The 22,203-nt window shown below is 56.0% G+C and overlaps 1 protein-coding gene across 1 annotated transcript in view; it reads right to left on the bottom strand.

Moving 5' to 3' along the window:
- Positions 1–563: 563 nt before the first annotated feature.
- Positions 564–22,203, bottom strand: part of LOC119112454 (sonic hedgehog protein A) — a gene marked incomplete at its 5' end in the record, with an annotated part of 35,208 nt that continues 13,568 nt past the window's right edge. The window contains 2 exons of the mRNA XM_037236653.1: positions 564–1,608; positions 11,834–12,095. Of these exons, the coding sequence (XP_037092548.1) occupies positions 899–1,608; positions 11,834–12,095 (972 nt within the window). The remainder of the gene's footprint in view (positions 1,609–11,833; positions 12,096–22,203) is intronic.

The following is a 22,203-nucleotide window of genomic DNA, read 5'->3' as shown; positions in this document are numbered from 1 at the left end:
TTTCGCTACATGGGTCTTATTTTCCTTTGATATTATTTTCTTCCATTTGAACTCAAAATTTGATATTGTATCAACGAAGTTGGAAGTTGGAGTGGATGCTATGCAAAAAGGAGCATTGGTCAAGCTATCGCGAAACCCAGGGTTTTAAAACGCTTTAAGATGATATCATGAATTGCGAATCCTTCCATAAACGCTTTAAAATGATTGAAATTCTGGCACATTTCTTCCCCATGTGAGTCATGGCATATACATGGAATCGCCAACCTTTTGAATGAACGAATGGAGTTCTGATTTCTTTTCACACAGCCGACATTTGGCCATGACGCCCGTGTACCGCCGCCTGTGATAAGGTGGTGTCCGACATGGCCAATTCACCCACAGATTGTTGGACGGGCGAGCAGCACGGTTTCCCCCTTCCACTAGTTCATAACGTCATCAAAAGATCGGTAACATCGCTCGTTCAATCAAGACAACGACAAAACAAAACAAACCAGGAATTAAGCCACCGTGCTCCAACTCTTGCTGTTGTCATGCAACTGGCAAAGCAATACAGGACGCCGCCGTCAGTCAGTCTCCTATATTTGATGCTTGTCGGAAACATCGCTCACGCCATAAAGCAGCACAGCAAACACGAGAGCGCACATGGTGGGCTGCGCGGCGCCGATCCGTGACAATGTACAGTGTCCCGCCCCGGCAAATAAATAGCTCTTCCGCCGATGAGTTAATGATAAAATGTGGCATAAACAGACGCGCATATCGCAGACAAGCTCGGACAACGCGCACGCATACACCCAACGACCGCACGTGTCAAATCCTCTACGCGCGCGCGCCGGACCAACAACACGTCCGCCGCGCCACCACGTCCTGCACGCGGCACGCGTCCGGGCGCCCGTCCGGCTCAGTCCAGCATCATATCACGGGGCAGGACGTAGTCGGAGAGCGCGTAGAGCAGGCTGGCGTACCAGTGCACGCCGGACGAGGGCTCGACGGCCGCGACCAGCGCCCGCCGCGGCGCCCGCCCGCCGCCAAACTGTTCCAACAAATGCATAACAAAGTCGCGTACGTTCACCGCCCAGCGCACGGGCAGGAAGGCGGCGTGCGCCGTGCTTTGGTCGTCCACCATGGCGTAGCACGAGGCGAGCACGTCGCTGGCGAGCACGGTGCCGTGCCGCGTGAGGGGCGCGTACACGCCCCGCCCAGTCACCAGGTCCACGGCGGCCACGCGCTCGGCCGCTGGCGCGCCGCCCGCCGGCCGCCCGACTAGAACGTAGTCGCCCTCGATCACGTGTTTGACGAAGGTGACGCGCGCGTCCAGCGCCGTGACGTTGCCGGCGGCGGCGCTGGCCGCGTCCAGCACGTAGAGCAGGTGGCCGGGCGTGACGGTCAGCCGACGGCCGGACGCCGTTGTCAGCCGATAGAAGAGCCGACGCTCGGTCGGGTCACGGTCCAGCCAGAGGATCACCTCGCTGTCGACCACGGCGCCGCTCTCGTCCACCGCCTTGACGACCGTCGCGTCTCCGCAGCTGGTGAAGCGGCGCCGCCGGCCGTCGGCCAGCACTGCCCCTTGTCGCCGAAAAGCAGCACCTTGGCCGTTTCCGCGCGTCACGACTCTGAAACTGATCAGGTTGTGCGCGATCCACTTCGGTGCGCGCGGCAGACGCGGTCACGGCGGGGTCGGCGGCAGACGCGGTCACGGCGGGGTCGGCGGCAGACGCGGTCACGGCGGGTCCAGCCTCAGTTGTGTGTTTGGCGAGTACGTAGCGTCGGCTCGTCAACAGGTGACTGTCCAGGCACAGTGGTCGATGGCGGCACAAACACAGACGGTGCCGCGGGCTGTCCGAGGATCGGGCGGGGCTCCCCCCACGTGGGGAGCGGTTACGGGGCTGCCGCCGGCGAACGCTGTGCGCGCGCTGAGGTGCGTGGGGGATTGGAATGTGCGAGGAGCCACTCTCGGGTGGTAACCGGTGGTCTGTGGTCGGCTGGTTCCTCCAGAGGATCGTTAACCGTAACGGTTGTGGTCTGTTTTGGCGACACTGTCAGGCGGATAGCTCGGCTCAGTGGGGATCGGGAATGAAATATGCAAAGCATTTAGTGTGGAAGCAAGGGTGACCTGAACTCACCCATGCGGTAACCGGGGCAGAGTCTTAGGAAGGCTCTTAAGCTCTTACCTATGTTAAAGAAAATTCTTAATTAAAAGCTCCTATCTGCCGCCCCTGCAGGGTGTCCGACTGCTAGCCCGATGTCAAACTTTAATGCAGGTCGGGTAAGTTTGAGGGGACTTGATTGAGCGGCATAGTGACAAAACTACCAAAGAAATTTTACTTTGCTTCTATAGTACTTGCGTAACTATAAATCCATCTATGGATATGCGGAAAACGCATCGTGGCAGCAGTGACCACGCGAATTTCCATCTGAATTACTCCAGATTAAACATGTCGTCATTGAAACGCGCTCGGTCCCCGCCACATTTCTCCCTCACAACAATTTCTCAGCATTTTGCCATCACGACTGCATATTTGTGACAGTCATTCACTGGCTGCAAAAAGGAAGAATAACTTTTTTATCTAAAGAAAACTTGGTGGTGGTCATAATCAGCAGACGGCATCCAAAGCAATATATGAAAAGGCAAACGCAAGCTTAACTTCCAAAATTCAGGGTCTGATTCGTCTAGCCTCTTCTCGCGGGAGGCCACCGCGTCTGTCTCGTGATCACACATACTAAATACGCTACACACCACGTACAATTCTGTTCGGTCACATGTCCGTGGGAATTAGCTATTCCGATGCATTCCGCTTTCGATTGCGTTTTCCACTGTTCCAATGATCATTTTCCACAATGCCCGACCTGTTCGCGCGGATGAACAAACCAGTAGGACAGAGGAGGAGCATGGCAATGTCTCATTTGCCCCTATGCACTTTCTCTGGTCAGTTCGCTGAACACCGGTGCCGCCATGGATGCCTTCGCCAGTCGACTCTCGAGCCACCCGGCCATGAGAAAAACTCGTCGTCATGACAACGGAGGGTGCGCGCATGCTTTGTCTAGCCACCCCAGCACGCGAGGCCGTCCCAGCCAGGTACTACCAGAGTCAGGTATTCATCATCGTATCAGCGTGAGATCAGCAGGCGATACCATCGCCCGCCGAAATGGTCTCGCCCCTGTCACCGCCATCTGCGGAGCCGGCGCTGCCGCCACCAGAGGCGCCACTGGCGGCAGCGGCTCCGGCGCCGCGGCAATCAGCAAACAGCTGCCGTTGGAACGAGGGAAATGTAAATATGGACACCACAGGGTTTGAAGGACGCCAGCGCAGGCCAAGAATTTCTGAGTGGCGGCATGCCATCCCTGGAGCGCACAGGTCAATATTGACCCGGACAAGCATCTATACCTACCAGTTACCGACGTCAAGTCTTGTTTTTGTGTATTACCATGACTGCCCCGTGCGGCGATCTTTACCGATGTGTCATTTTTAAATTGGATGTATTTCGGGTGAGACATTATTCTCACGCGTTCTGATGCAACAACACCAGCCCATAGTCGCATGCAAGTGAAATAATCCTAGCAAAGACTGTTATGGAAACTCACAAAACTGGTATTGAGTCCCCGTAGAATCCGTCGATTGAGAGTGTATAGCTCTCTTGATGGCCTTCTTGGTGTTGTTAGCCTGTATGCCGGTTAGACTGGTAGGTAGCGATCCTAAGAGCAAGGGGATTAGCAGACATTTTGGCCATAAACACTCTTCAGTGTCGCGGAGGTAGTGAACACGGACTTTGGTCGAAACTGCTGCTGATCCCCTGCTCTTAGAAGAGCTACCTGTCACGCTCTACGGCATTGAAGTCAACAACCAGCAGCATGATAACTGTGGGATTATCCTACTTAAATGTGTCTGCATCTGGCAGCTTTGCCGGGTCAAAAACATAAACTTAACAGAGAGTACTCCACATTGTGTGGGTGTTTGAATTGAAAGAGCTATTATGAAGATCATGTAGTGCAATTTACACCCCCTGCCCCTCTTAAGACCTAAGCCCGTCTAGCTTCTGAGCTATGCGCCCGCGAAAACGTGCGGACTAATTTGGTGCAGACTTACAAAGTTACCCGGGCACATATGACGCCGTAGCAACGCCATTAAAATCCTCTCATTCCACTGGCCATGCAGCGATCAGCGTCAAAAATAATACAGCTGTCAAGGCGGTCATATCTGGCATTCGTGAGCACGATTTCCAGATAAAGCCGCTGTCAATTAGCTCTCAATCAATGTTGTGCAAGGTACCATGACGCAATCAAGGAAAAACGCGTTGAGGAGCGCCTAAAAGCGTCTAGATAGAGAGCACCTATTGTCTAGAGCAGTCTTTTTCACTTCGAAGTACACCAATAGTTACAAGCGGGCTTATTTTATCATACGTGACGTTTGCTTCAACATCTTGCAATGTGGAGCATTATCTCTAATCAACATATCCGTGCCATGACCGAGATTGAGGCACATAGCGGAACACAATTTAAAACCGGAACTTCTATCGCTTATCAGAAGCAACTGTTCCGCTGTTAGGGGTGATAATTGCTTTTTGTAATATAAATCCGTTTGCCGGTGGGAACTGCAGGTCTACACACAACGACGTACAGTTTGCCAGTGCCTAATAGTGGTTTCGACGCGCCGCCAGCCTTTTGGAGCACTGCTGGTGGACAGAAGACAACATGCAGAAGGCAAGCATAAGTGAACAGTGTTACAGCTTATGGCAGATGTCATGGTGCAAAATGCTGCAAAATTTAAGCCAAAATACGCAATACAAGGGTGTTTTCTTTGATGAATTTAAGTAATATATAACGTATTTTGCCAAACTAGTTCCCAATCACTACACAATCTAATGGTATCTGGTCAGGCATCCAAAGAAACCAGGTACTGCTACTTATTACTGAAACTGCCTCCAATAATAACTCGGGCAGCGAATATGGATAATATCGCTCTTGGACTTATTAAATGCGCAGAACTATTGTTCAATGCCAAAATTTGATTAAAAGGAGCAGAAGTAGCAAATTATATTCGTGTTCAAGCTTTCATCTGCTGAAAAAATCAGTAGAAAATTGTTCTTACTGAATGGCCTCAGTAAGCAGTGATCGGATCGCATTAATTGAACCGGAAATGCCTTTCAAAATAGAATATGGTACTGATCCCAGATGAGGGGAGGTACACACTCCCAGTTATAGATGCCCTAGTTGCTCGTAATGTGCAAGCGCCTTTATTCATCACACAATCGCTTTCGGAATAACGGCATTATGAGCGGGCTCAGCTGCCTGCAGGTATTGCTCCTAAGCTACCAGCCGACATCTGACCACACGCACGCGCAGTTTCCCGCCGCGTGGTCAGAATTTTCATCTCATTTTCAAAAGTTATCGGTTCGGGCGCAGCTCACATGGTCTGGTTGTTTTAATGGAATCGCTATCACTAAAAGAGTGACAGTCGCATTACAATACCCATTAGCCCTACTTTAAACTAGGAGTTCTTGCTCCACTACTATTACTTGTAACCGTCACTTGATCAGTGCGCTGTAATGGTCCATGGCTCGCCCGTGCCAAAAAATTGTTGGTTCCAGTACGCAACATGTGTCCTTGGCCAGGGTGCTGTAATGGCCTCGCCGCTACCCACTAGGCAGAGAGAGGCAGGCCTGCTTGTCAGTTCCAAAACTGTGATCACGTGATCAGGGTGCCGTAATGTCGCCGCTCTTACCCAGAGGTCAGCACTTCCAACACCCATCACGTGATCACGTTACCTACCAACGGTTCGGCTGGCGCTTAGCAGCTGTCAACGTGCGTTTGTTTCCCTTGCGTGTCCGCGGCCTTACGACCAATCATAGCCACTTCTGCCGCCTACAAATTTAACGACCGCAGACCTGAGTAACTTTTATTGCTCGATTTACACCAATCAGTATGGATGGCTGGTTTTCATTATGTAGGCCGACAAGCAGGCCGTTATGAATTGGGAATGCCATTAGAGAGTTGGCCTGGCGGTGGTCAGCGTGGCTCTGGCTGCACCTCGGCTCGTAACGATGAGAAAATGCTCTCCCGGCCGTACATGATTACAAATTAATCATAATTAATGCGGAGGGCCGCCGCGGTGGTCGGCAGGCAATGGCGGCCGGGCAGCCATTTGGCAACAGCATCCAGTTATTTTCGGCCATCAATCGCGCGTTACAAAGCGACACGCTCTTTGCAGAGTGTCGGTCCCGGCCGACCGCGCCGGCGGAAGCCAATCACGCGGCGGCGGCGGAAATAGCACGGCCTGAGCGCGCAAGCCACGTGACAGACAGGGTAATGGACGAGCGAAGGCATCGGAGCGGCCGTTCAGGGGCGGCCGCCTGCACGGGATGGTGGCGGCGGGCGGTGGAGCGCCCTCTGGGGGGAGGCGACGCCGACGTCGGTCCACCCGGAGTGGCCCTGTCGGCCCGCGCCGCGCCGTCACCGCTAATCCCTCGCCGCGTGCTACTAATAGCAACAGGGGGCGTGTGTGGCGGCCGCGCTCGACGCCACCAGGCGGCGGTGTCAGTGCGCCACAAGCGGCTTATCTGCGCTGTAATCGCCGCTAATCGGTTTAGCCGCCGCCGCCACGCCGCGCTCACAACATGACAACAATGGGAGCGGCGTGTCGGCCGCGCCGCTGCCGGCGCCCATTTGCATGCCGGGATTCTTCAGCCGAAGAACAATGACGGTGAGCGCGGGCGCAGATAAATTTCAATCGTCGTTTATGTAGGGATCGCGCCGGCCGGGCCGGCGGCGAGGCGGCGGGCTGTCAGCCGTGCGCCTTGTGTGACCCGGACGGCCGCTAATCCTGACAGCTATTAACCGGGCGGCCGGGCGGCCGGCGTGTCGGCCCGGGCGGCTGTCAGCGGCGCCGGCGGGGGCGCCGCCGAGGTCACGCCGGGCCGCCCGGGCGCGCCCCGGCCCGACGCCGCCATTGGCCGCCGTCCCAGATCATTCTCCGGTTGCGGTGTCGACCGGCAGTAATCCGGCCGGGCTTTAGATGGCAGGATAAAGGAACACCCGCCGCATGCAACGGCGGGCACCTGACAGCGCCTCAATGGCCGCCGGCGTGCCCGCCGCTCCAGACGACCTGTCCGGGTCTCGGGCGCGCTGACCCCCGCATATAAAGGCTGCTGTCGGGAGCGCCGGCAAGGCTTAAGATGATGCTTGAGGCGCATTGGGAGAAATTGTTGAAACCACGACGCTCAACATTTCTTTGCGGGGCCAGCAGCTTTGCTAAAACCACTATCTCACTTAGCGGCGTTGCATCTTAATTCCGACGCATATGTGTCTGTGAACCACAAGGCACTCGCGTTCAGGAAAGCACCTAGCGAGCGCCAAGCAGCCATGTGCTGGAATGTCATGGAATAGGTTCTACACTGAACCCGCGTCACCCATGTGCCCAACGCGCGGCTTTGTCGTTGGATCTTTCAGAATAAAACCTAACTGCAAATGTCATCAGCTTATCTTGCACAAGTCATAATCCCAAGGCAGTTTTGTATGCCTCGACATTTTTCAAAGATAATTTCGAATGCATGTTTCACCGTTGTAAGCCGGGCGCAGTTGTCTTGACTGCTAAACATTTTTAACTTTCCGCTAAAAGCGGGAAATCTTAAGAGCAAAATATCTTCCTTTCATCGGGTGTGTTGGTTTGCATCCTTTTTTGTAAGCCCTTCCCCCATGTTGAGTTGAGCTCACTTCTTATATTGGTTTAATCTTTTGAATGCCTTTTGTCTTTTCCCCCACTTTTGAATGTCTTTTGAATATCTTGGATAATGCAAAAATGCTTTGCTTGGTTACTTTCAGAAAGCTCACCTTTTTGGGCATTTTTTGCTAATCGCGACTAGAGCTGTTCAACTTAAGGACTTTTCCATATAAAATCTAGTAATTGGAAGTTAAAAATTATCGTCCATCAATACAAGGTTGGCTTTTCCTGCAGAAAGCAAATTTGCGGCTGTGGGTTGGTGTCGTCGGGCCCTTAACTCGCCCCCCTCCCGCCCCCTGTTCTCAATCATTTGTCGTGAATCGGTGTTATACACCGTGTTTAGATCAACACGACCATAGTCATGTGAAACATTAGGCAGATCCAGTCGTCACATACCTACCAATGAAGTGTATCTCCACAGATACTCACCACTGACCAGAAATTATCTCCCCGCATGATGCATAATGTCCATAGCCAGCATGATATCAGCACAAGATGGTGTATATGAGGATATCGTAAATACCATTCTGATGTTTATCCTGACATCATGACCGGACATCCTGACTGTACACAGTGACACACAGCATCCTGATATATGTACAGCATGATCATAATTTGCGGGTATCATGATCACTGCTTGAGTGGGTCGTGCCAGCGTAGGTCAGTGTTAGTGTACTTAGTGTCAGAATCAGCAGCAGTGTGGGCGGTTGCCATTAGTCGACGATATAACGGGGTGTGATTGTCGTTTAGTGGGCCCTGTTAAGCCTCTAATATGAATTACCCGCCTCCATCTTCGCGGTGCGTGTTGTCACTTACCTGCTTGAGGTATGTGAAGCTTGTGGGCAGGTGTGTGTGCATGCAGTCGGTATTGCGGAAGTGTTTATCGAAAGCTATGTTTTTCATACGTGGTCTGAGCCAATGGTATTGCATTTTCAAAGAAAAACGCTTGAAGAAATTACCGTTATGTTCCCATCCGTATCTCATTTCCAGCGGAGCAGCTTGATGAACTGGAGCGCTGGACAGATTTTCCTGCCGAAGCGCATTCCAGCTTAAGTGGAATTCAGTGGAAACTTCGCGTTCTCCACTATATCATCTTCTGTATATCTGCTACACAAAACAAGAAAACTGCCACGAATTTCGTGAGTAGCATACCTGATCATTATTTGGAACTTTGCTCCTAAGTTTGGAGCGGGCCACATGGTTACATCATTTTTTAAATAAATTTGCCACCGCTTGGACGAAAGCAACTGGTATCCGGACACAGATCCAGAATTTTCTTCTTCTTTGGAACGGTAGTTATTTGAAACAATACACATGCCTCTACACTGTAACCAATCTGTTCTCATGCAAAAAAAAGCTGAATAATTTATCGGCCGACCTAACAAGTAATCTAGTTTATTATCCCCTGATGTTGCATGTTTTGATTACATCATTTGGCATAATCATGCTTATTTAGTTACATCTGTTGTCTTCGGTCCTCCTTAAGAACTGCACCAGCCGCTGGTACATGTTCTGTCCGCGTCCTTGGTCTGCGCATCGGCACGTGCCCCAGACTCGTGTTTCTCGGCCAGCCCGTGTACCGTGTGCTAGCCGCGCCCTAGACGTGTCTTGGCAGCCCCTCAAATACATTTGCCAGTCGTCTTTTTCCATTGGAGTGGCCTTGTCACTGGCTGGGAGGGATGCTGGTCGTTCAGAACTTTGTGACGCAATAGGAAAGTCGGAATCCCAGCCACCGCTGAAGAGTCAATATTTGCGGGCATGGCTGAGGACTGGCAGGACGCGCGGGCATGCCGGTAATGCTGCCAGACACCGCAGGACATGCTGGCACGCACGCAGACATGCACACACACACACACATACAAACACACACACACACACACGCACTCAAACACACACACACACACACACACACACACACACACACACACACACACACACACACACACACACACACACACACACACACACACACACACACACACACACACACACACACACACGCACGCACACACACACCCGCACACAAACACACACGCGCACACACACACACTGCTATCAAGTGATAGGCTTCGCCTAGCCAAGGGGACTTTTCGGATATGTTTAACGGTAATGCGATTGAGTCCGACCACTAATTCGTGCTTCTAAACGCGAGAACGGATGGTTGAAACGGTATTGCATCGAAATATCAGGTCCTGATTTGGCCATCGATCATAGCCGTCTTTTCAACCGCACCGTAAACACAGATCGACCCTTTTTGATGGATATACAACGTCTTGAAACTGCCAAGTGCTGATTGAGTATCCGACTCTCTCAGCACATTGTCCTTGCTGCAGTCAGTGATCTCATCACTGATTCACGCCGATAAACAGAGAATATGGCTGCCACACCTGCCGTCAAATCAAAGCACACCCTCAGCCGGCTGATCATTGGCGGATTAAAGCGTGCTGCCATTAGCCGCTCGGGCCATCAGCGAGCGGGCGAGTCCACCGGCAACGGCGGGGGAGGACACACAGCCGACTGCCATCTCGGTACGTGGACATCACCGCCGATATCTCATTACCACGACGCTTGAGCACATAACAAATGGCCACGGAAAACGACGCAATTGATTATCTGCGGCGCGGGGAAATTACAGCGCCGTGCGGCGCCGCGGCGTGCGGAGCGGCGCCGCCACCGTCGCCTCCACCTCCGCCGCCGCCACCTCCGCCGCCCAGCCTTGACCTCCGTCGGCCGGCAAATTAAATGTGGCTCACCACCGGCGAAAAATGCAAGACCACCAGGCCAATTTAAATCAATCAGCAACGAGGTAATGAGAGGGGTGGCACGGCCGCGCCGGCGGCGGTGGCGGGCCCAGAACGTGCAGCGGGCAGCCGGCAGCGGGCGGCGGGCAGCGGGCAGCGGGCGGCGCGGCGGGCGGCGGGCGGCGGCGGCGGCGGCGGCGGAGGCCAATTTGTAATGATTGTGCGCCGTGTTTGAGTGGGCTGTGTTTATGTTCCACAGGTGGGCCGCGGCGATGGCATTGTGCTCGACTTTGTGCGGCGCACAAGAGGCCACAAAGCCGCGCGGGGATAAATCTCGACCACCTGTCGGGCCTCGTTTCGCCGGCTGACTGAGCCGGCTCGGCCGCGCTTTCAGTTCGGCGTCAACAAAGCCAGGCGCGCCGGGCGAAACTGAAGACGCGCTGGCTGCCGGCGCCGAGGAACAGGAAGGACTGTCACGGTCGAATTCCGGCAGATCTGTGCCCGGGAATCGGCCGGCTTTGGGCCTCAAAGGCCGGGGAGTTCGGTTGTCAATGGCGCTGAAGGTCTTGTCGGCCGGCGCTCACAACGGACGAGCACATTCGGCCAGCAGTCATTTGCCGGCCGTCTGTCCTCGATTTCTATTTGTGAGTCACATTATCCCTGTCTGCTGGACGGGTTCCAGGCTTGGCCCGAAGGGTGAGGGATAATGGTTGTGACTGTTGTGCGGCAAAGCTGTGATGGCGGCCGCCGGGGCGGGCCGCCGGCTGGGGATGTGCAGGGGTGACCGTCGTAGACACAGTGGAAGGTTATGCGGGGGGTGGCCGTCGTAAGGGGTAGGGAGACAGATGGATCATGAGGCTAAAAGTGTTCTGGGTTGGGGCCCTTTGGTGAGGTTGTGTGGGGACAATTATGACACCATAGGGGTAGTGAGGCCGAACAGGGGCAGGACTGCTGAGGAGACATGGCGAAGCTATGCAGTACACGGGAGTCTATGTCGGTACCGTGAAAGTTGTAGTGCGGAGGTGACTGCTGGGATCGCGGGCTGAGGCACAGACGTGAGCTGCGGCTCCTCTGAAGCCACGGCGAACAGGGCGCCGGGCTGGCCACCTCCGCTTCACATCACGTCAGCCCCCCTGCATACCTGACTTGAGCCACCTCCTCTCCACATAACGTCAGCTCGCCTGCATACCTGACTTGAGCCACCTCCTCTCTACATCACGTTAGCCCGCCTGCATACCCGACTTGAGCCACCTGCTCTCCACATAACGTCAGCCCGCCTGCATACCTGACTTAAGCCACCTCCTCTTCACATCACGTCAGCCCGCCTGCATACCTGACTTAAGCCACCTCCTCTCCACATCACGTCAGCCCGCCAACATACCTGACTTGACGGAGCAGTGGATGTGCGAGCGCGACTCGAAGTAGACCCAGTCGAAGCCGACCTCGACGGCCAGCCGCGCCAGCATGCCGTACTTGCTGCGGTCGCGGTCCGAGGTGGTTATGTCGACGGCGCGGCCCTCGTAGTGCAGCGACTGCGGCGCGTGCAGGCCGCTCTCGTCCCAGCCCTCTGTCACGCGCAGCCGCACGCCCGGCCACTGGTTCATCACCGAGATGGCCAGCGTGTTCAGCTTCTCCTTCCCCCGCTGGAACGGCACCGGCAGCACGTCAGCGTGCGGTCGCACACAAGAGCAGCGGCGGCTGGCAAGGACGCTGCTCCCAGAGACATATGTGAGATGAATTAACTGTTGTCCGGGGCAGGCACGGCGGGTTTTCGACCGTACGAGACAACGCAATATGTCAACAACAAAAAACAACAACATTGGCCGAGATCATGTTCATCAATCCTAGTTCAACACTCCAGGACAAATACCGCGTAATGTGTAATCGATTAGGTGGAAGGCATGCAAAATACAAAAACAAAACAGAGGATGGATACAACAGAAGACCTGACACAAAAAACATCCTCGGATATGCTAGCAACGATCACACAGGCCCCCACACACACGCACACACACACACACACACACACACACACACACACACACACACACACACACACACACACACACACACACACACACACACACACACACACACACACACACACACACACACACACACACACACACACACACACACACACACACATCGCTCGCTTTCTTCTCAAGATAATGCCTACATCCGCTAGCAAAAAGCGCCTTGAGCCGTTGCGAAGTCGAGCCTTTCAGCGCGCAGCCTGCCACAACATGCCGCGTGCTTGCCAGTGTTCACCGGTGGAAATGCCTCAAACGGCGATGGTTAGCCGCTCCGCCGAAGGTGACAGCCGCGGCCGCGACGCCGGAGCGCTCGAGCCTCACTAATCCGGCGGCCGATGGTCCTCAAAGTAACCGTCAGGCAATCGGTCAAGAGCTGACAGTCGCCGGCCGCCTGCTACCGCCCATTTCGCAACGCGCTGGCGCGTGCAGAGAGCACACCATCATCGATCAGATCGCAGTCAGAGCCCAGATCACAGTCAGAGCCGCGTCCGAGGACGGCAGGTCACTGTCGGGCCCGCGCCCGAGGATGGTCGGTCACTGTCGAGCCTGCGACCGAGGACGTCGGGTCACTGTCGGAACCAGTATCTGAGGATGGCCGTTCACTGTCGGGCCCGCGTCCGAGGATGTTCAGTTATTGTCAGTGGCGTGTCCGAAGACGGCCGGTCACTGTCGGACCCGTGTCTGAGGACGGAGGTCACTGTCGGGACCATTGTGGAGGACGGCAGGTCACTGTCGGAACCAGTGTCTGAGGACGGAGGTCACTGTCGGACCATTGTAGATGGACGGCAGGTTACTGTCGGACCAGTGTCTGAGGATGACAGGTCACTGTCGGACCCGTGTCTGAGAACAGCAGGTCACTGCCGGACCAGCCGGACCTGCGACTGAGAACGGCAGGTCACTGTCAGACTGGTGTCTGAGGTCGGCAGGTCGCTGTTAGATCCGTGTCTGAGGACGGCCGGTCACTGTCAGACCAGCGTGTCAGGACCGGCAGGTCACTGTCGGATCAGTGTCTGAGGACGGCAGGTCACTGTCGGATCAGTGTCTGAGGACGGCAGGTCATTGTCGGGCCCGTGACTGAGGCTGATTGCTGTCAGATTGAGCATTCGTTCGTCTTGTTGACGTGGGGACAAAATTGACATTAATGCCTTCGTTGTCCAGCACCACCCCTCTAGAGGCCCCAGCAACCTTATTAAGGTTGCAAAATGACAAAGGCTACCAACTGTGCAGGAAAACAACACCGATAAAGATGCTCACGTCCTGCTGAAGAACGGACAAAATAAAGACACACATTTATGCTTCCGAATAGGTTGTGGTCCCATGGATAGGGGGGGGGGGACATCCCACCCAGTTTTCAGGAAAGTTCAGCGTTTGGCCTGTGTGATCCATGAAAAGAATAGACTTTAAAATGGCGTTCTGGCCACCCAGTTTTGAGATGACCGTACGCTTCCATCGCAAGAAGCAAACAATAGCAGCGTTCGTGATAACTTCGGGGGAAAGCATTCGCAATACAACTTAACAGCAACAAAAAGCTCTTGGAGCTATCTAAGGCAAAACACGTGAGTCGTGGTCTCGGCTACAGCCAAACACTGTTAACATGTTCAGTCACGCCTCACAAAATACGGATCCAACCGATCTTTTAGGATGAAAAATTATGCTGGGTGGCATTACGCTTTCACACCTGAATTACTGTCGCCCGGTATGGAGAGGCTGTGACGTTATTCTACGACACGCTGTTCAGAAAGTGATCAATCAGCGGGCCCGAGTTCCAGATGTCAAAACACCCCGCGGTCCCGCCAGCCGCCCGATCGGAGGCTGGGCACGGCTGAATGCGGGCCATCTCCCGGCGGTGTCCAGCACAGCTACGCTGGGTGCGGATCCCTGCAGGATGTACAGCGAGAGCGAGCCGTCGGCACAGTGAGACTGTAGACGGCGGAAAGTGAGGTGTCACCTGCGAAGACTTCCAAGGGAGAGCTGACGTTTGTTTCAGGCCACTGAACCGGAGTAAAAACAGGCCTTGACGGACCGCGTTTTCTTAAGGCACGGACTAGACGTCTGACCATATTCGTCAGACCTTTGTGTTCGTTTTGTACCAGAATTACGGCAGAAGTGTGTGACTGCAGAGGCACGTAACAAGTGTATAATAAGCAACATGAAAAAATACATGTGGGAGCAGCCGTAGCACTGTTTCACGTCGCACAATTCAGTGACACAGGCACTGCGTTGTATCTTGTGTCGTACGGTTGACATGACTTGGCGAGCCGGCGCAATGTGCCCGGTTCGCTTTGATCTATCTAAGCACGCGAATACGACTGTTTGTTACATGTATCAGTGAGCAAATAGCTGTTCGTCTGCTCAGGTTCATCCCACTTCCGTCGGTTTTTCGTTGTCTTCCGTTGACACTTTTTCCTATTTGAGTGGATCAGCGATCTATTTTTGTCTCGCCCTGTTGCCTTTCATCAATCGATCATTCGGACATTTCGATGGGGCCAGCATAAAAATCCAACAGAACAAGATTATGTAAATTAACTCGATAAAACTTTCATCCAGTTCCCTTGTCTTGGTTTTCTGTTTGTGTTGACATGTTTAATATTAGAGCGACAATTACACTAAGCTTTGTCCAGCCCTTTTTCATGGCTAGATATTCAGGGAATTTCAGTTGATTTTGCACGAAAATCCAGCTGGTTAAAAGTGAAAGCAAAGTGATGCTAACACCATTAACTAATTCACCCAGGATTATGATGCCAGCTCCTTGCTAAGATCATAGCAGGTTGTACTGTGTAAAAGTTGTATTGATGCTCACAATCTAGCAAAGGCCTTGGCAAATATTGGCGACACGTGGCAGCCCGCTGTACAGAAGGCCTGTTGCACTTTCGATCCTTGTTTATATGGTCGGTATGAGTATGAATCTCGTACGATTTATTGCGCCAGGCGAACAGCAGGTGTTGGTCACGATGTCATCAGAGCATGCATCTGACGAGATAGGCGTCAGGACTTATGGCCTACGTCAGCGCACAGCCAGACATACAGCTGCGAGCTCTCGACCCGCGTCTGCCGGCCGGCGGTCGGCCGGAGCCAGCTGGCGGCCGTGGCCTCGGCCAACAGACAGACAGATGGGTATCACCGGTTCCTGACGGGCCGGCAGGCGCGGCGGCCGGCTTCAAACGGATCGTACCTCCATTACTGCCGCCGTCTCGACGACAGATTTTTATGGATGAGACGGCCGGGCCGCCCGGACGGCGGGTGCAGCATTGACAGCATATTTCATTGCAATATGCGGCACTGATTTACGGCGCTGGCGCGTGCATCGCAATTACCCTGAGAGAGGTCGGGCTGGTCGGGTGCCTGTCGCGGCTGCGGTCAACACGCGGACAGGCCCGGCCACGTGCAGCGGCGGGGGATCCGAGACAAGGGATCCGCCCGGCGCGGTGTCCGATGTCCATACCCAGCCGTCTGTATGGCTCGCGAGCCGCCGGGCCCAGGACAGCGCGCCGGGATTAGCGGCCGCTGTGCTCGTCGAATCAGGCCAAGAAGGTCAGAGAATGGAAAGAGACAGGCCGGATTTTCCAGCCGGCCTGGTGCCGGGCCGATTTGCATCGCGACTGAGATGCTCGCTGGCATCTTATCTGCATCACAGTTTGCGTCACGACAGCGCACCTTTGGAGGCGGCATGTTCGACACCGCGGCGCTGCAGGCGGACGGTGACGGCGCGGTCGGCGCTTTTGACCGACTCAGACTCATCTCCATGAAAGCGAGGAGTGTCCCGTCCGGCGGCCGGCTCTCGGCCCACCTGGAAATCTGAATAGAAGGGCTGCCGTCGTCCGTCGTCCTGTCCGCCCGACAGCGGCCCGACGGCGGCCCGACAGCAGCGCGACGGCGACTCGACGGCGGCGCCGCCTCCTGCGCAGCAGTCAGCCGGCGTCGCCCATTCAGCGGTAACCGATCAGCGGGACCAACACTGCGGCTCGAGCGGGCCGATTTATTGTCCATTGTGGGCCGGACCCCCGCCGCGGCCGCCGGAGCGCGGGCAGAGCGCCGGAGCGGACAGAGCGGGAGCGGGGAGCGCGAGAGAGCGCGGCCCCAGCGCCTCCCCGCTCCTGATGTTGACAAATCCCGGCACTCGGGGCGGCTGACAGCCGCGGGAGGGCGCTTTGATTTAGGGTCGCCGATCGGCGGGGACACTTTCGAAGTAGCGTCCCGTGTCCGTGCCGCGCCCGACAAGGCCGCGCGTCGTTAGAGCGGGCCGGACCGGTCGGCATCCCGCCAGCCGCCGCCGCCATTAAATCACTCGGCCACTCATTACAATTATCAATTAGGGTCCGAGGCGGGCGGGCGGCGCGGAGGGCCGGTGTTGTTTCACCTGGGGAGCGGCCGCGGCCGCCGCGAGGGCCGGCCCCCGGCGCGCCGCGATTGTATCGCACCCTAATTGAACAGGGCTGGAATCTGTCTGGTCGTTTGTACCCTTGTTAACCGGGGACCGGGCAGGCGAGAACGGCCTGTGTGGTCCCTGGACCCCCGGCTACCATAATTGATACTGATGGATACGGTATTTAAATGAGTGGGGCGCGGAGAGGGTCCACATGCGCGGTGCACTCGTGCGCAGCCGTGTGCGGAGAGGGATGACATGAAAATGTTGTGATAGGACCCGGCTGAAGCAGATTACGCGGACGGACCGTCTGTGCGCGTGCGGTGCGGTAGGGCGATCCGCAGGAGACAGCGACGGCAGCTGGAGAGGAGAAACGAAATCTGGGCGGCGTGGCGGCCAAACTCACAGCTGCTCCAAGCCAGCATCCACCAAAGACCTCGCCTCCGCCGAGACCAGCCTGTAACCAGCCCGATTTGTCTCGGCTCGATCAGCGGCGCTTATTTATTCACTTATCCCTTCCGCCCTGAAATTGGCTGGCGAGGAATGCCTGCCGCACTGGGGCGGGCCGGGCAGCCAGCGGGGGAGCGGCCGGCCGGCGCGCCACATGCCGAAGCGGCGCCGCCCTCCCCCCGCGCGCCCGTCACCCGGCCGCCTCTAAACGCCCGCTAAACCATCATTAAAGCTAACCTCTTTTGAAAAGTTTGCAAACAGCCGGCGCCCATAATGAATGACTGGTATGCCGGGTGGATGTCGCTACACCGCGGGCGTGAATGGGCGGCGGGACAGGTGACACGAAGCCACAACACGGCCGGCCGGGGGGCGCCGCGCGCGGCGGCCGGGCGCGCGCGGCGCCGGCTGACAGCGATTCGTCGCGCGCGCCGCGGGGCGCCGTGTCGGCCGCGCCGCCGGAACCTGGCGGCAGTTGTGACGCGCCGTGCGGCCGGCTGATGGATGGCACGGCGGCGGCGGCGGCGGCGCGGCGCGGCCAGCGGCGCCCTTGATCCGCGCGCGCCGAGCGGCCGCGACACCGACACGGCGCGGCCCCGTGTCGCGCCGCTGTACGACAAAAAGACCACCCATTGTTGGCGGCGGCGCCGATTCGGATCGGGCCCGGCGAGGTGCGCGCTCAGGCGCCCCCGCCCGGCCGGCCCATTGTTTTGCACGCGCCTGATACTCGGAATGGACGTGGGAATCAAGGAAACCTGGGCACAGTCGCAGGAATTTACGGGCGGAAGGATCCTTTACATAAACGGCTGTCAAGGGAGCGTTTAGGCGGCACCACGCGTGGGAAAACACAGCAAGTGGGAGCGTCTCCAGGTGAGTGATTTGCTGACGACTCCGCACAAAGTACACGCCGAAGAAGGCATGCGGCCGCGAAGAGGCCTAAACACATGGCCGCGATCCGACGTCAATGCCAACAGATAAAAGCAGCACAGCTAACCAGTTTATGTTTTGCTTCCAGGATCTCATGGCAGCTAAATCAGATAATAAAATCGACGGTCTATCGGCGCATTCCGAGCCACAGCTCACCTTTTACGAGGCTAGATTTACTTCTAATGGATCATAAAGCGTCGGGTTTGTATTGGCTCTGATTTATCGCTGCGGTGGGGGTCGTGCGCGGCTGACCGGCTGACCGTCGGAAGTGGGCGACCGCAGCAGCAGGCGCCGACCCGGTGCAGGCACTTGCCTGACGTCACCGCCCCAGAGGCCCCCAAACTGCCAGACTGCCCCAGACCGACACGGCAACAACGGGGTCTCGAGCCAACTTTATGGCTGTTCTGGTGAAACCAAAAGTTTTCAAACTGCTTGCAGCCCGACAAGAAAGTAACAGTGGCCTTCAAATTGGGTGCAAGAGTGGACACGTCGAGGCCTGCCGAGGCCTTCAAAGCACCCACTGGCAAATGCAACGTCACCAGGGGCCCACAAACTGCCTACTGGTAAGACCGATCGATGATCACAGGTCCTAAAAGTACATATCTGCCGAGAATCATATCATAAGTCTTCGAACCGTCTGAGAAGGAGTGTGATGAGTAACCAGGGATCCCAAAACTGACCGCAGATCGGCCTAGCCGACAGGCCTCGGTAAGCTTAGTGTCATTGCAATTTATCAGCAAAAATTATAAGACGGCGAGTGGTGGCCACTTATCAGCCAGTTAAGCTTGTTTTAAATGCTTCTGCCTCACAATGCCTGCACATATCAATGCATGTCTACAGGGAACAATAACGTTTTTGTGTGGAATAAGTTAGCCATTCATATACATTCTTGTTTATTTGAGTTCATGGCGGGTTCATAAGCCAAAAAGCTTTCCCTTTATATCGCTTATAGGTGGGATGGGCACTTGCTCACCTTATACAATATACCTGCTCAGATTGCATACTGAACTGCATGCTTTCATAAGCTTTGCTGAGGTACCAGTGAAATCCCAAATATCAGTGACAAGCATGCTGCTTTGCATTGTAGTTGCATAATATGTTTCGAGTTATGATAAAGAACGTGGTCACTGGTGCCGTGGAGAGCGCGCTGCCCGAGCCGTGCCTGAGAAACAAAGGCCGTTGTAGAAACGAAGCGGGTGCTTACTGAGTGCAAGCATATAACACTGTGATATATTATATGTATGCAGCAGGATTGCCTAAGTCTTGTTCCCTGTGAGCATAAACTTGGCAAACAGCGTGCTGGGCACGGATCTTATCAAGCACTGTTCTCGAACATGACACAAGGTGACCTATAAAACGTTCTTTCGTTGTGAACTTAAGTTTTGGGCATGTAACATTTTCTTCTACCAGGAGCTTTCTTTTTACGCTCTAATAATTCGACAACGTTTTAGTCTTGCCACAGGCGCAACGGAGGGCAAGCACCACCTAGCGCCACTTTGAAGATGGTAAGACTAGCCAAAAAGTGGCAAATTTTCGGTGTTGGCAACTTGTTGAGGTTGACTTTTTGTGCTCAGTTAGCGCTTTTGGATCGCTCAATAATATGATAGAAGAAACTTCTTGCGCCGGGCAAAATCTTATTAGAGTAATCTTTCCGTGTTTAAAGTGCCGGGAGCAGACAAAAATCGGGATACAAGGTTATATTGAAAACAAGGGACTATTTTAAGCATTTGCACCCACGGTGAGAACACTGGACTGTACAAACAGCATTGATGAAAAAGAAACAAAGGGTCCACACACCTGATCCTTACGCAAACCGCGGGGGATCACCTGACAAACCGCAGGAGGTCACCTGACAAACTGCAGGTCATTTGACAAACTGCAGGTCACTTGACGAACCGCAGGAGGTCACCTGACAAGCCGCAGGAGGTCACCTGACAAACTGCAGGTCACTTGACAAACCTCAGGAGGTCACCTGACAAACTACAGAAGGTCACCTGGCAAACGGCAAGAGGTCACCTGACAAACATGTCACGGCAGCCATCGCCAGGAGCCGTTTCGCCGGGTGCGTGCACCGGTGCAGTGGCAGGCCGTGGTCGCCAGCACGCGGCGTGCGGCTCTGCCTCCACGTCAGCACCAGCGGGCGGGCCGGCGCGGGCGGCTGGCCGTCTGGCGCGCCTGCGCCGGGCGCGGCACGGCCCACGCCGCCGCCGCGCCGCCGGCGGCCTCCGATCCCGCCTCAAGTACCGGGTAGCCGGCGCGGGAGACGAGCTCGTCGTCCGGCCGGCCCGAGGCTGCTAATGACTGCTGGTCACGGCGCTAGAGACGGACGCGCCGTTCAAATTTCGGTCGGTGACGTATGGACGGGATGAATGTCGGTAAGAAACGTATGGACGGGATGACTGTCGGTCGGTGACGCCTGCACGGGATGGGTGAAGTACACGCGGGCTGGATTTCAGCCAGTGACGCGCGCCCGGCCTGGAATCCGGCCGCTGACTTACGAGAGGGCTCGATTTCCACCCGGGGCATGCTGTCGGCCGGGCCTCAGCTGGGCGGACTCGGGCCCCGGCCGCGCCATTTGCCATCCTGGCAGAGCGCCGGCCGCCTCGAACTCGCCTGCATCGAGGTGGGACATAAATCTGCACCGTGCAAGATGAGCAATTTATGAATGGCCGGTAATGGTGCATCGTGATCGGCGTCGAGCCGCGTCGCGTCCGTCCGGCACGCCGCGCCCGCGCCTGGCCCCGCTCCCTTCACAATTAGCGTTTAATTATCAATTAATGGCGGCGTCGGGCAGCGTGGCCGTTTGCCGTGATTCAGGTGAGCGGCGGCTGCTCGCGGCGGCGAGAGGCGACGGCGCGCAGGCATGGCCGCGCCGGCTCACCGACCTCCCGGCCTCACCACCATCATTAAATGATATGTTACGAGGTTTTTACGAGCCAGCATGAGCCGGAAAAATGGTTGATGGTGATTTTTACAACCGCCCGGCTAATTTTTCGTCTGGCCCTGAGCGTAGCCAGCAACACGGAAACGGACGAGACGCGCACGGTGTTCACTGGGTGCGTGTTTATCAGCGGCCCATTTCATTCCGCTGCCACCGAAGCCAGTGTCGTAGCTGTTACGGTGGTCATTACAAGACCAACAACTTCTGTAATTTCTGTTTATGGCTGTTGTAGCAGCGCACGGGATGACATTTACGGCCCGGCCAGAGCTGATATCGGAGTTTTGGAACAGCGACATAGCCAGCCGGTATCTGCTCATCGGGACGGCTTTCCAGAACATTCCACTGTCCCGGGTCCGGGCCACAGAGAGCAGCAAAAAGCCCAGCATTTTCTAGCCAGCAGGGGTTCTGACGGCCGGCCCTGATGGCGTGGGCGGGGCCAGTGCGGCGTCGACCAATCAGGCGCGTCCGGCGGCTGACCGCCAGCCGACGCGTGCGCCATCTTGCGCCGCCAGCCGGCGAGTGGCCGGGGCCGGCGAGCGGCAGCAATCCGGCGCTATCCGCGTCGCCCCGGTGATAAAATGGCCGGGGGCTATCACACACTCATCCTGTAATTACGGCACAATGAATGGCGGCGCGATATCGCCGGCCCACGTGAGTGCGGCGCGCCGGCTGGCGAGACGGCAGCGGCAGCGCCGCCGCCCTCACCCCTCCGTCGGCGGCTGATTGCCACGCGGCAACGGATGCTGCGCACGCAAAGAGAAATCGTCCGGGCGAGTGGGCCATCCATCAGGCGGGCCACCACCGCCGGTGGCCGGCCGATCGACGGCGCGGCTGCTGGCTCCCACCGTCCGCCGCGCCGGAGCCGGAGCCGGAGCCTGGGCCGGAGCAGGGCCCGGAGCCGGAGCCGGAGTCTGGGCCGGAGCAGGGGTCGGAGCCGGAGCAGGGGCTAGGCCGTCCGCCAGCTGTCGGGCGGTGTTCGGTGGCCACCCGGCGGCAAAACATTCCGACGCGCACAGTTCCAATGGTGCCCGTCACCT

Source organism: Pollicipes pollicipes, unplaced genomic scaffold (assembly GCF_011947565.3).
Source record: "Pollicipes pollicipes isolate AB1234 unplaced genomic scaffold, Ppol_2.1 Scaffold_7261;HRSCAF=8764_pilon_pilon_pilon, whole genome shotgun sequence".
NCBI classification, from domain to species: Eukaryota; Metazoa; Arthropoda; class Thecostraca; order Pollicipedomorpha; family Pollicipedidae; genus Pollicipes; species Pollicipes pollicipes.
This window is presented reverse-complemented; position numbering and strand designations above follow the sequence as displayed.